Here is a 14,474-nt window from a genome sequence, read left to right as displayed (position 1 = left end):
AATAGCCAAAGAACAGTCACAGAGATAAGCTTAGGACTATGAAGAAGAATGAAAGCCTTATCTCCAAATTTTATAAAGGCTACCAATAATGATATGCTTCAATGATGGCAGGAAGAGACAATGCTCATTTTCAATTCACTGTAACTCACACAAATAGCCTAAGAGAGAAGAAAAGAACAGACGGCACGGCTCAATTACTGAAGCTTCAATCCTGACATGTTAAAGTCAGTGGTTCAAGTTTTATTGGGAAGGAGTCATTGCTTTCAAAACATGTCAAATACAAATTCAAAATCCATGAGAACAGTTTTAGTGGCAAGTATTTCCTTACAACTACTGTTAGAAACTTGCTTATTTAAAGGGCGCGTTCTCAGGTTTTCATGACATTCGTATCATTTCAGATATTTCACTGATTAGCAGCAACGTTGGGTGTGAAGTTGTTTGAAGAATCAGAGGCTTTAACACTGGTGGGTCAGACAGATTTAGAGTCCAGTAGTATCAGGTTGTTACGGGACATTGACTGCCCTCATGATGTTAGTGTGACCACACCCAGGGATCCATCCTGTCACCACAATCACCATGTCGCCTGTCTTGAAGAATCCTCTTGCTTTCCCTGTAGAGGCGGAAAAGAAAGACTGTGTGAGCAATGCAGGAACATATTGTGTAAATAAGAAGAATAATGGTTGAATACATAAAAAGACAAACACCACACACACTGACCTATGTCCATGCCGAAGTTGACCCTGTTGTCGACATCATCGGCCCAGACGGGAGCAGGCAGAGGGTGGAAGAGGACAGGAAACACTCCTCGTAACAGCTGGGACTGTCGGGCCACCTGATGGAGAGAACACAGACAAATTCAGAGATGGTTAAGTAATACATTTGGGGTTTTTAATAAAGTGCTATGAATCTTTATTTTTCACCAAAAAAACCACACATTGTTAAATTGTTCAGTCAGGCTGTCTGCCCTTTAAACACATTCTGAATGCCCCAAATGACCCTCTGACCTTTCAGCTGATGCCACTGTCAGGCTAGTTTACCTCATACTGACATTTTGGTTCACCACATCTCAAAAACAAAAGTCCAGACTGCCTTTAAATTTGCAATTATTATTCAGTGTATCAATAATTTTGGTGAATGCCTGACCTTCCCTCCAGACTCACCAGCAGCACAAAATGTCCACTTACTGAATAAATAGAAACATGTTGAAATTATGATCAGAGAGGACCAACCATTTCTGCTGCTGAAAGGCACCACCCTCAGGCCAAAATCTAATCAAAATCTAGACAGCAGGTTACTCCCAAGAGGATAAACCCCTTTTAATTGTAATGACCACATGATCTTTCATCTAGTTTCACCAGGGAAACTTGTTTTTCTCTATTCAGAAAGTTCAAAATAATAATAATACATTTCATTATACAGGAGGCTTCAAAACATGTTTTGCACAAAAAATATTTATTTTTAGTTAAACTTGCATTAACTGATTTTTTTTTTCAAACAAGTTGCTTATTTACACATCCAGCGGTTTTGGAGCAACATTATCATTCATTTAGAGTCATGTTTCTATCCACCTGATGAATGTGAGTCCAATATTTACTCTCTTTTAGCTCTGTTTTTTTATCTCTACCAACTCCTGAGGGAAATATCTGACTCTTTAGCTGCTAAATGCTCCTCAGTGTTCACCAGCTATTCTACCGCTAACTGTGTCTGTTAGCCATTTAGTGCTCAGTGGGTTTTTAGAGCTTCTTCTCTAAAAACAGCTGCCTGCTGAGACTGAAAACAACACTATGAGAGCAGTGAGAGTAAACAGTAAAGTCCATCACTACGAGCAATGCCTTTGACGTTACACAATTGTTATTTGATACATAGTTATTATGAAAATGATCAATTATAGCCGTTTTAATGTTTAGGGACATTATTTTAGTAAGGTTTTGATAATGCTTTTGTTTTATTGGATTTAACAAGCTGGTTTAGATGATTCTATACGCTCAGTCTTTAATGCATATTATATGAATGACATGAAAGCCTTTTCTTAGAAATAACTATGAAACTATTTGAGAATGAGTGTGTCCACTCTTGGAAATATAAAGGCACTTTAGACACAAATGCTCACACTGAAGGTCATGTGTAACCCCTTTCAACAACGTATCTGAAATTTAAAAATAAATGTGTTTTATCCTGGCATCTCTACTCATTAAAATCTAACAAATGATTATAATGATTTCACTTTGGCCTTAGACGCTATAGGTGCTGTCATAAGAGGGGTTACAGAGTCAAGCAGCCTTCTTCAATGTTGGAAGTGTCCACACCAGGTCCAGATGTGCTGCTCTAAATTGGACCCTGACCTCAGACCTTCATGTAGCAGGGTTCCTATGCAGATTAACTCTACATGACTTTAAAATTATAGTTAATCATGACCTATTTTAAAACAATTTGCGACACACTTGTGGGCTGTGTACACATGTTTTAAAACAACTGTACCAGAACAAAGAGCTCTGTAGAAAGCTCCATAAAACAGAAATACACTTAAGTGAAATATTGCTCATAAATGTACTCAGTCAGTGAGACCAATCGCACATCTTTAGCGCTGTCACTATTAACAACGACAGCAGGCAATGAGAATAAATACAGACTGTCTTCAACCATTAAGTCATGTTTCAGGCAGCACAAACAAACTTCTGTTATTTAGTTTATAGGAGCAGAACGTACCTGAGGAGTTCTGGTGACTGCGATGATGGGACAGCGAGGTCGGTACCTGGACAGGAGATGTGCTGACCTGGAGAGATGTGGGAAAAAAAAGGAAGATGATGAATAGGAGTAAAATATATTATCATTGTTGGCACACAGGAACATAAGGTGTCTTAAAACCCCTGAAAGCATTACATATATAACATTAAATACTCATTAATAAACATGCAACAATCAAATTTTAAAGTTTGGGGGAATAAACATCCTCAGTAAAGAAAATCCCTTCTGTCCTCACATTTTAATTAAAATGTTGCTAAATCTTGATTTATGCACAGAGATGAATTAAATGAGTTTTGGCAGGAATTACAGTGTTCACTCCACTGCTCCTATTAAGAAGCTGATTGAGAAAAAATGTTTTCGGGGCCTTTGAGTAAGGCACTGGGCTACTCCAAACCTCCAGAGCAGTTTCCAAATTCTCTGGAACTCTACTGGAGGGATAAACATCGTTCTTCCGAAACATATTCCCTCATTTGGTGTTTTAATGTTGGTGGTGGAGAGTGCTGTCTAACACGTAGTCTCAATGGTGATATTACTTTGGTCACTGTTTCTGTTTCAACATGAGTCCACTAAGCGGTCTGTGTGACTGAGATCTAAAAGACAAACCCTCTTTTCTGTCACAGAGCATGAAAAGATGTTAAATGCTTAATTGTATCTTGCAGCACATCTGTATCGGAGCTCAATTATTCAGATTTTTCTTTTAATTCGTCAGCCATCTGTATTTGGCGACTATGTATGTGCACATGTGCAGAGTACAGAAATCAATCTTGTGCCCAGTAGGGGAGTTTATTTTCCAGCAAAGAGTCAGAATACACAAAACATAAGTGGAACACAATAAAATACTACAGTCAACAAAAAACTCTACGCCCGGAGATGTGAAAGCAGAGAAAAGTACTGCAGTATTTACTCTGTATGAATGATTTCCTCTAGGATAAAAAACTAACATCAGTTTCTTCAACCAGTAAAGAGGCTGTACATCTGCTGGAGGGAAGAAGAGAAACTCAAGAACTGTGAGAGGAATGTTTATTCAGGTCTAACAGGTCCAGAACATTTCCAAACTAATCTACCACCATCATCACTGATCGAATCAGTGGCTTTTAGTGTTGGAGCTCCTCACTGGTGACTAAAAGAACCGATGTCAGCTCAGCACAGTACATTACTTTGTGGTTACAAGCTTACTGAAAGACCACAAAAGCCACATAAACAATTATGATGTGATAACTCTGTTGCAAATAGGCGATTGCTGAGTCATTAACCTTATAAGCAGAGCTTGTATAGACTTCATTTCCGACTGGATCAGCAACAGACTGAATGTTGACTGAACTGAAGACATTCAACGATCTGGACGATCTCATGATTATTGTGAAATGCCAATGTTCAGTGCTAATGCAGAAGGTAGTGTGTCCTATATGTAGGAAGGCCGGAGATTATGTTACGACATGGAGGCTGGGGTATTGGGTGGGTGTGTAGCAAGTCTGACTGTTTTGCAGGAGACTGTAGTTTGTGCACCTTCGCAGACCTTCAATTAACATTCTGCTTTTTATTAACTGTATCCTTAATTTTTCCCTAATTTTAAGTGTTTTAATTGCCTAACCATACCTTAACCATAGTACAATTGCCATAACCATGATCTTTCGCCAACCTTAAAGGTATATAGTTCTACATTTTGGGAAATACTTTGGGAAATACACTTATTTACTATCTTGCTGAGAGTTGGATGAGCAGATTGATACCATTCTTAGTAGGCTAATAGTATCAATATTCTCCTCCAGCTCTCAGCAAGAAAGCGAAAAGGGTGAAAAATGTTGAATTATTCATTTAACAATACCGTAGTTGTCATGCACAGACATCAGGTTGGCATTTGATGTAATAAAAAAAAGATCTTCATTGAACATAATCTAGCATTTTGCAGAATCACTCAATACTAAAGGCCATGTCTGGTGACAGGGTTGGTATACACACCTGCCACTGGTAGTGAGGACTATGATGGCCCCAGCACAGCATTTGAAGGAGGACTCTACAGCTCCGATAGCAGTGACCTCTGTGGGGTCAGAGGATAGAGGAGTGAGGCGACGCAACTCCTCAAACAATTGCTGGTGGAAAATAGCCGCCTCTGCCTCCCTGCAGATCTGAGAGAGATGGAGACAGAGAGGGTGTGGAGCGGGGAGACAGAGGGAGAGAGAGTTATCAAAGGGCACAAAGTCAGATGTAACAGTAATGGACATCATAAAAACACAGAGACACACACACACCGAGTGCATCATTGCGACTGCCTCTAAAGGAAACAGTCCCTTGGCGGTCTCCCCGGATAACATTACACAGTCGGCTCCATCCAGCACAGCGTTGGCGACGTCACTGCTCTCCGCTCTGGTTGGCCGTGGGTGGGCCACCATGCTCTCCAGCATCTACAAACACACACACAAACACAATACATTAGCTTCACATTAGCCTTTTAAGCACAACCAAAATTTCCCTGCAAGGTACTATAAAGTGATTTGATCAATAAATCCATCAAAAATAATCCACTTTGTATCTTTGTGTGTCAGTTTTTGTCTGAGATGAGTGATGTAGGGCAGATGGGCTTCAGGGAGAGAGACAGGGAGGTAATGGCTTTGTGGATGGATGGACAGTAGTGGAGGAGAAAATAGAGATAATTTAGAGTGAGGCAGGCGAGTATGACTTTGTGAGATCGTTATTGGCATGCTGGAGTCTCTGTATTCTGAGTCAATAAGCAAGGCAGACAGTTGGAAAATGAGATAGCTTGCAGCGTTGCCTGAGAGACTGCATTTTTGTAGTAGTGAAGAAGCTGCAGCTAATGCTGATACGTGCGTGGGTGTTGTTTGGAGGATCAGGTCTCGAGTAGCAAACCGGCTATAATGCTGTCACTCTGAGTCAAGAGCTGCAGCATAAACAAGATATAGCACTGTGACTCAACATGGCTGCAGGAGTCTGCGTGCATGTGTGTGTAACCGGAGAGGGGTGTGAAAGAGAGGAAATGTGTGTGTCTTTGAGGATGAATTCATTGGACAAGTGTGTGATTGTGTGAGTATATTATGTGGGAAGTTTAATGTTAGGTTTTAATGTTCGTTTACTTGAACCCATTTGACATTTGACTGGCTAATACATCAGCTAGAGTCAAAAACTGCATATTTTATCATTTCTGTGTGTCTGTGTGTGTGTGTGTGTGCATGCGCCCCTGTCTGACCTGCGTGGCACAGATGACAGGCTTGCCGGCAGAGTTGCAGCGTCCAATCATCATCTTCTGGGCGATGAAGACTTTCTCCGCAGGGATCTCAATCCCCAGGTCGCCCCTGGCAACCATCACGCCATCGCTCTCAGCCAGGATCTCCTCAAAACTGACAGATAGATTAGGGAGGATGAGGAGTCAAGGGATTGAATGTTAGGGAGATGGATCTGCAAATGCTGAATCATGCGGACACAGTCAAAACGCATATGTGTGCAATGTAAACAGCAGGAAGATGAGGACACAGATTTCAGGGAAAAAACACAGCTGCAGGAGATTTTATGCTAAAATGTTGATACACCCCAACATTATTGTGTAAAATTTAATCTATATGATCCGATCTAAAAGAAAATCTCATTTAGATCAGAGGCGTAGTTAAACACTGTCAGCAGCAGCTAGCGTGCAGTGGGACAAAGGCAGAGATGAGTGATGGAGATGAGAGAGCTGTGACATAAATTGTGTCAGATATATTAAGTGGCAGCTATAACTCACACGTACAGCCACACAGATTGCTAATCAAAGATGTGTAAACTCCAGAGCTGACATATTGTATGTCTACCCATCACTGACAGCTGGCTGTCCACAGGAGGAGCAGATCGCCATCAGCGTTGAACTCATAAGTCCTGTCACCGCCTCATTATGAGAGACTCTGCTCGCTCCCTTTGGCTACTTCAGTGCTAAAAATAGTCATGCCTAAATGGTTTTAATTCAGAATTATTTTCATTGACTTACTTCTGAACCCCTTGCCGGCTTTCCACTTTGCTGATCACTTTGATATCTCGCCCATGCGCCCCCAGAGCTCGTCGCACATCCTTGACGTCCTGGGCCGAGCGAATGAAGCTGGCAAACACTATGTCTATGCCTTGGGCCACCCCAAACCTCAGGTCAGCCTCATCTCTCTCGCTGACCGCCTGCAGGCCAATCAGGTCACAGCCAGGCAGGTTGACACCTTTACGACTGCACAATACGCCCCCGGCCTCCACCACCGTATCCACCCAGTCAGAGCCTGCCGAGGAGGAAAGTAAAATAAAGTAGTTCAGTTCAGATAAGTAACAGCAGCCAAAGGATACATTGCTTTATGAAATCAACTTTATGTGTGATACCTATTTCTAGCACTTTGAGTCCAATGAGTCCATCATCAATGTAGATCTTGGCTCCCTTCTTCAGGACTTTGGGCAGGTGAGGATAGTCCACCCAGACAACTTTTCCGTCTGTCTTGTCTTTGTCACTCTCTGCTGTTACCACACGGACATGGCTGCCCTTTTCCAACTCCACCTCCTCCTCTACTGTCTACACACACATACAACACAAATCATCAGAGACAGACATGAAGAAGCAAAGAGCACTGGAGGGACAATTATTTACTTAAAGTAATTTTTTAAACTAGATATAAGCTTCAACAAGCAGGTGCGTTTAATGATACTTTTAGCTGAAAAGTCACATCAGAAGATTTGAGTCAGTGACCGTGATAACGTGACAGTCTTCAACAGTTCGAGGTTATGAGGACTGCTTTGGAGAAAACATTTATTGTATTTTGGGTTAATAAACGGCTGTTGATGTGCACTTGTTTTATGTGTAATTCTTACAGATAATTTAAAATGTCATCTGCTAAAACATGCATGAAATAGCATCCATGTACATATACACATTACAATTACTTGATAGGAATATGAAATTAAGATAAATTATACTATAAAAATCAAAGATTTACAATTATCTGTCACACATGTGTGATACCTTTATTTAATCTGACGATTAAGACATTAAACAGACTTTAGAAGACACACAACGAGCCAGAGTCAGTGTGCAGCTTACACGTCATGCAGAGCATTTTGTAAGCTAATCAAAGCATGAAAAGGTTTCCAACAGCTTGGAGTTATTTGTTCAGCAAAGCAGATGGCAACAATATTAACACAGAGGACAAGACAATAAGACGGCGATGACAAATTGCGCACACCAACAGTTGTTGTTTAGCCAAGAAGGGAAAGTAAACATCGGCTGATGTACTGTACAGAGCAGTCGGCATGTTTTCAGCACCAGTGGAAGCTCTTACACCTGACTGCATGTGACTGGATGATTAGACTGTTTGATAGATGAAGCATAAGATGTTTACTCCTTTCACTAATCCAGTGCGGATCTCCGGACCCTTCGTATCCAAGGCGATGGCAACCGGTCGATAGTACAAGGGGTCAGAGGTTATCGTCTCCACTGCCTCCCGGATGTTCTTGATGGTTTCACCGTGGTACTGACAGACACAGGGGGGGACAGACAGATAACCAATACATTACTGAGTAAAAAACCAAGACTTGATGTGTAAGTCATGGGAAACGGTACATAGACACGCACCTCATGTGAACCATGAGAAAAATTCAAACGAGCAATGTTCATCCCTCCTTTGACCATTTCCTGGAGTTTGGGGATGGATCGGGATGCAGGACCTGAGAGGAACCGGTGAGAGAGAAAGGACATTTTACATTAAGATTGAGCTTAAAGTTAAGTTAATCAATTGATAAGTTGATCAACAGAGAATTAACAATGCAAAAACGCTTGTTTTCTTTGTTTTCTTTGATAGTAAAATGAATCTCTCTGGGTTTTGGTCTGCTGCTAAGACAAAACCAACAATTTGAATATGTCTTGTATTTCCTGATATTGACAACATTTTATTGGCCAAGAAAAAAATCAACAATGAAAATGATTTGGCACTAAAGACAGTAACTTTGAAAGATATTGACTTGATTTGAATAATTTGGATGGCTGAAGCCTCATATTAGCTTCAAACTTCTAAATTTAAACATTTTTGTATGTAAGGAAGCTTGTGGATTTTGGCCCCCATCATCACCTAATATTTAAAGTGCATTATGAAGGGATCTCCTAAAGGCAAGTATAAGACGTGTGTCAATGTTCATTTGGGTAGCTGACTATTAATTGCAGGTAAATTAACAATATTGGTCTATCTATGAGGAATCAAAGCCAATCTGTAGCACCAGGGCTCAGGAAAACCTAAGAAGCACTTTATAAATTCAATTTCTTTTTAATTAGTTTGTCTTTTTCCTGGACAGAAGAAAAGCAGAGAGCCCTAAAGTGCCAGAGCCAAGAATCAAACCGTGCCAGCAGCACCCAAGAGCTGGCTGTCTAACAGACTGCCAGTGATGACATGCAACAGTTGCCAGAAAACAAACTTGAAACTGAGACAAACTCTGCGACCGGTTGTCTCACTCACCGATGGTGCAGATTATGCTGGTGTTGCGTGCTGTGATTGGCTCCTGGTCGATGTCCAGCAGACAGAGATGCTCCAGGAAGGTGTCGGCCATGCTGGCATCCAGCTGCTGGCGCTGGATGAAAGAGTCTGGCAGTGTCATCGCCTCTGAGTATCGCCTGATGCGAGCTGTGGCGACAGAGAAGTGTCAGTGGGATGAAGTCAGACATGAATTAACTCAGCTGCCAACTCCACCTGCGAATACAAATGAACCAAACACCTCAAACGGAGAAAAGGTGTCATTCCTGATTTGATGATGAACATGAACAACAACACTTCTGCTGAGTGAGGAGAGAGTGAGGAGCAGAGATAAAAAATGGCAGCTTGCTACCACAGATTTTGAAGGTGAAGTCACAGCAGAGGCGACATATGGAGTACATGCACACAAAGGCACAAAAACACACCACAGACACTGACCTGACCTTAACTACAGGGCAGAGGGGTCATGAAGATCTACATGCTGACATTTAGCTTTCATATAAGAGGTTAATATGAAAACAATACATTTCAGATCAGGAGATTCAATGACAAGCAACAAAAATGCATTTGCAAACAGGAAGGGCGGCTGATATTAAAGCTTTATAGAGGAAATATTAAAGAGCTGACATTTGAGACAAATGAAAAATGCAAGAGGACTCCACACTTGATATAGAGCTGGCTGTGTTTCTGACAACTGGAGGGAACACAATGATCTTTTTTCACATACAGTTTTTTATAATATTAAGGAAATTTTGTATAATAAATAGTATAATAAACTATTATCTCCTCCATTGGAGCAAGAATTAAGCTGAAGCTTATGTTTTACATTCTCAGAAGAGACACTCAAGCTGAAACAAGACTGATTTAGTTACATTTTTATTTTTTTGTCCAGTGTGTCAGTGTTGGAGCTATGTGTTCTCCGTCCCGAGGAGCTCAATGCCAACAGATTCTCCATGAGCAAATGACAAATGGATGTGAATGTGAACTAAAATTAGCACTGAACCCATGAACTTGCCTCTTCAACATCTGGCCAGGGCCAACAGATGAAACTGGCTCATCTACAGTTTCCTGGTGATTAATGAGCATTGTCCCTGTCAAATAAACTAATAAAAATCAATAAAAATTAACAACAGTTCTCATATCATGCCAATTTTTAAGTAGTATTTGTTTCCAGCATCCAGCAGACATGAAGCAATTATTATTTATGTCCAAGTGATCAATGTGAGTCCAATTTTCACAGCCATCAAAATTTGTCAAATCAAGTCGATATCTTTCAAAGTTTCTTTTTGTTCCAATTCTTCCACTGCAGCTAAACAGGTAAACAAGACACAAAAGGGAAATGTTTACTAAAAAGACTGTGACTGTGGAAGATATCCACTTTATTTGACAAACTCAGATTGCTCAGATTATCTTTTAAATAAACTTTTAAATAATTTTTTGCTCAAAACAAAGACTGTATATCTTCTAATGGTCAGTATGAACAGGAGGAATGATGACAGTAGCAAAGCCTGTTTCAATGTTCATTCGGGCACCTGACTGTTGTTTTAAGACAGACTTGAAAAATTGTGACCCTGTCATTTAAAGAGTAATTTAACACAAGGTTGAAAAACAATATTTTTCTGCCTTCTCTAGTGGAAAGTTTCAAGCCTGTTTCACCTCAGCAGGTGTGGTTGGGTGCGGTCAGAAATGTGCTGTTTGCACCTGTAACCACACCCAATAGTGATATCATTAGGTCCTGGAGTACACTTGTATATCACTGCAGCAAGGAGGTCACAAGGACAAGATTTTCAGGGTTTTTTTAAGTTACTCTTTAAAGACAATAAAACTCTCCGTAGAGTTCAGAGGACCTGCAGAACTGGGTGATAATTATTTGTGGTTTCGCCACTCTAAGTGACTCCTTCCACATTACAGGCAGTTATTTGATCAATTGTTATGATAGAAATATTGATACAAGCAGCTTTAAAGTACAATTATTCAGTTATTTGATAGTATTTTTGTCTAATATTAATAAAAATCATCTGCTGTTCACACTTCCAGTCAAATAATTTCTCCACAAACAAGCAAATTCCAGCTTACTTTGAAAAAAAATCACAGTGTCCCCTTGCACATCTTAAAATATTTAAATTACTCAAACTGGTATGACACCATAAGTAATTAACCCCAGTGATGATGACTCCACCTGTCACTAATACAATATTAAAACAGAAAGCAGTTAATGGAGCCCATATCTCTTATGCACAGGACTAACTGTGATACCTGGCTGTGGGCATTGAGCCAGTACAGTGGCATCCATTTTAAAAGATGTCATAGTCAGCCAAGCCTGCAATTTCTGCCACCACAGGGGAGGAGAGAGTCAAGACCAGGGAAGAGGAAGAGATGAGAGGCTGACAGACAAGGTCAACAAAACAACAGGAGTCAAGAGGTGAGGACGAAGGAGGGAGAGAGGTGGGCGCAGGGAGGAAGACTGTAGGTGAAGTGAAAAAAAAAACTATTATATGTGAAGTTTTTGTTGTTAATTTGTTATTTGTTACTCTGTCTGTCATACTGTTAAAGCCCTCTATCATGGTTTAATCATGTGCTACCAAATAAAGCCTTTGCAGTGAATGAATATGCAGGAACACAGAAGGACAAAGCTTAAGGAAACTCCCAGATGGAAACAATGACTGGAGATTTTTTGCAGGATAATGTGAACATGCATGACTCTGAATCCTCTGGATTTGGTAGCTGTTCATGTTTTCTCTCTCTCTTCATGTCTTTTTCTCATTCTCTCCACCTCCTTGTGACCCAGTTCTGCCGCACTGCTGCACACATCATTACGTGTCCCACTGAGATCGTCCTCTGACACATCCCAGAGTATACACATGGAAACACACACACACACACACACACACACACACACACACACACACACACACACTCACACATACAAATACCTGTTACTGGAAGGATGACTATAAATAAAGCTGACGTTAGGTCAAAGACACCAGTGTTGCAAAATACCAGTTATTGCACAGGCTTTATGACAGATAAGACAGGTAAACTAAAATGACCAGGAGTTACCTGTTTGCATTGGATCACATTCTAGCATGAACGCAGGTCAACATGTGCAAGTGTGCAATCAATCGATGAACCAAAGGTAAAAGGGCAGATTTGACTAAAGGTGCACTAAAGGCCAAAATCACCTGACAAATGTCACAATGGTACATTATCTGACCCGCAAGTTAAAAACAGGCAGCTGAGTAATGTATATGATGTAAATTTTTGATATTGTAGAACCACTGAACCACTGGAAAGTGGTCAATTATTAGCCCTTATACTGAAATACATGAAGCTCCTTTGTCCTTGCAGTTCAAATTAACTATTAATCCTGCTAAATCAATCACTAAAATACTCATCTTTGGATTCTTAACCATGTTGAAGTTGTATGAAAACCTGTTGAACTTTGCATCCACAATACAAAAGAAAGTACTCGATCAACTTACCCATTTTGACTAAACTTTCTCTCTTATTAAATCTTATTAAAAAACTAAATCCACTGTCCAGTTCTTCTGCCTCTTTCGGTTTACTTTCAGGTTTCTTGGATTTTTTTGTTGTAATTTTTTGTAATTTCCTCCTCTTCCTTTCTTCTCACCTCTACTCAGGTCGTGCACTTGTCATGCTGTTAGTCTAAAGTCACCAGGACAAGCCCAGCTCACTCTCTTTCAGTCATTTGACCCCCTGACCCCACTGCTTCCCCCTCCTCTCTCCACCCCGTCACACCATTTGGAGTCCACTACATGCAGCAGCATAGGTGGGCCAGCTTGACATGGGCCAAGATGATGCTAAAAATGGAAAAGCTTTATGTCAATACCCCGATAGTGACACTAAACTGTGGGGATGCAAAGTCCTTCCATCTATTTGCGGTATTTCTGCAGATTATGTAATCCTAACATGACCTTGACATGCAATGAAACTGAGCTGAAGACCATGAACTCAATATGTGAGCACGTAGATGTTTTAGTCATATATAGTTACCTCATCAAAGGAATCTACATGATGAACTAAAGCGCTATAAAGGCAAAGCAAGTGTCATGTTGAAGGAGGATAAACACTAGCTACAATTTGGCAACCCAAATGTTGTATTTATTATTGGCTTATAAAGCATAACCAAATTATTTATTAGCTTGTAAACCCCTTATAAAGAGTGATTTATTAGAAAGTGGTACACTTCAAAGTAAGGGAAAAAAAACCTTATTATAAAAGGAGTTTATTGCAGATTTAGCTTGAAGTCCTTGATATCAGAAAGTTTGGGAACCACTGATAAAAACTCAATGAATTACCAAATTGTTCTCCATATTTTGCATTCACCCACTGTAACGTGTTGCTGTTTTATTGGAAAACACATAAATCACGTCCAGTCTTAGAGAATGGCAGATGTTATAAAAGTGAGACTTTGATAAATAAGGTGACACTTGATGATGTGTTTTCCTCTCACTGACGCAGTTTATTCAAAGTTTCTTACAGGTCTCTACAAACAGGTTTGGTTGCACGTAGCTGCAGAGTTGTATCTATGCACACAGTCATGCGTGAAGCCAGCCTGACAGAGGGTGTAAATCGTTAGCCAAAGGACAAACAGACCTTTGTTCCTATCTATCCTGCAACCCTCTGCCCTGTTCAGCACATACCTAGTGTGATATAATAACCCTGCACATAATTACCAGACTGGAGTAAAGGTCTGTTACACATTGAAGCCAAAGTACAATAAAATGACATTCAACTTAAATTTGCAACACTTCAAACACACACAAGCCAAGTTGAAGTATTGGTATTTTAACACACCAAGCATTTAAAACCTGTGAGTTAGTTGCTTGTTTAAAGGTGAAAAAGTCTCATGAGTGCTCCACAGCTTGTCAGCAAACAAATGATTAAAAAGTAAAAGCAGAGGGATCAATATGTGGCAGGGAGCCAGAAATAAATAGCAGAAAAGCTTTCAGCTGAGACATACACAATCTATCGAATAAAACCCAACTATGTTACATAATCAGTACAAAAAAGCACTAAAATGTAGTGTGTGGACTATCTGGGCTTACACAGAACACAAACACAGAATAAAGAAAAGTTGTTTAGTTTGAATCTTTAGAAAGAAAATGACCAACCTGTTGGATGCTTGAAGCAGTCTGAGACTGAATGGTGAGGAGTGACAAGCGCGACAAATGCAAATGAATGGTTTGGTGCGAGTTTCAGCGCCATCTTGTGGACAACAGTGTCAATAAT

The 14,474-nt window shown here is 40.3% G+C and overlaps 1 protein-coding gene across 2 annotated transcripts; it reads right to left on the bottom strand.

Moving 5' to 3' along the window:
- Positions 1-198: 198 nt before the first annotated feature.
- On the bottom strand, positions 199-14,450 carry pklr (pyruvate kinase L/R). 2 transcript variants are annotated; one of them, XM_044358483.1, is made up of 12 exons: positions 14,357-14,450; positions 9,207-9,371; positions 8,333-8,424; positions 8,100-8,231; positions 7,090-7,276; positions 6,719-6,992; positions 5,948-6,098; positions 4,995-5,147; positions 4,705-4,871; positions 2,707-2,773; positions 718-832; positions 199-610 (listed from the first exon to the last, which is right to left on the bottom strand). In XM_044358483.1, the coding sequence occupies exons 1-12, from the start codon at positions 14,448-14,450 to the stop codon at positions 504-506; spliced, it is 1,704 nt and encodes a 567-aa protein (XP_044214418.1). In that variant the 3' UTR covers positions 199-503. The 2 variants fall into 2 exon arrangements, with proteins under 2 accessions (XP_044214418.1, XP_044214419.1); XM_044358484.1 differs by lacking the exon at positions 14,357-14,450 and adding an exon at positions 12,704-12,928.
- Between the last annotated feature and the right edge of the window lie 24 nt (positions 14,451-14,474).

This window comes from Thunnus albacares, chromosome 8 (assembly GCF_914725855.1).
Source record: "Thunnus albacares chromosome 8, fThuAlb1.1, whole genome shotgun sequence".
Classification (NCBI taxonomy): domain Eukaryota; kingdom Metazoa; phylum Chordata; class Actinopteri; order Scombriformes; family Scombridae; genus Thunnus; species Thunnus albacares.
The sequence above is the reverse complement of the archived record's forward strand: the minus strand, read 5'-3'. Positions and strand labels throughout refer to the sequence as shown.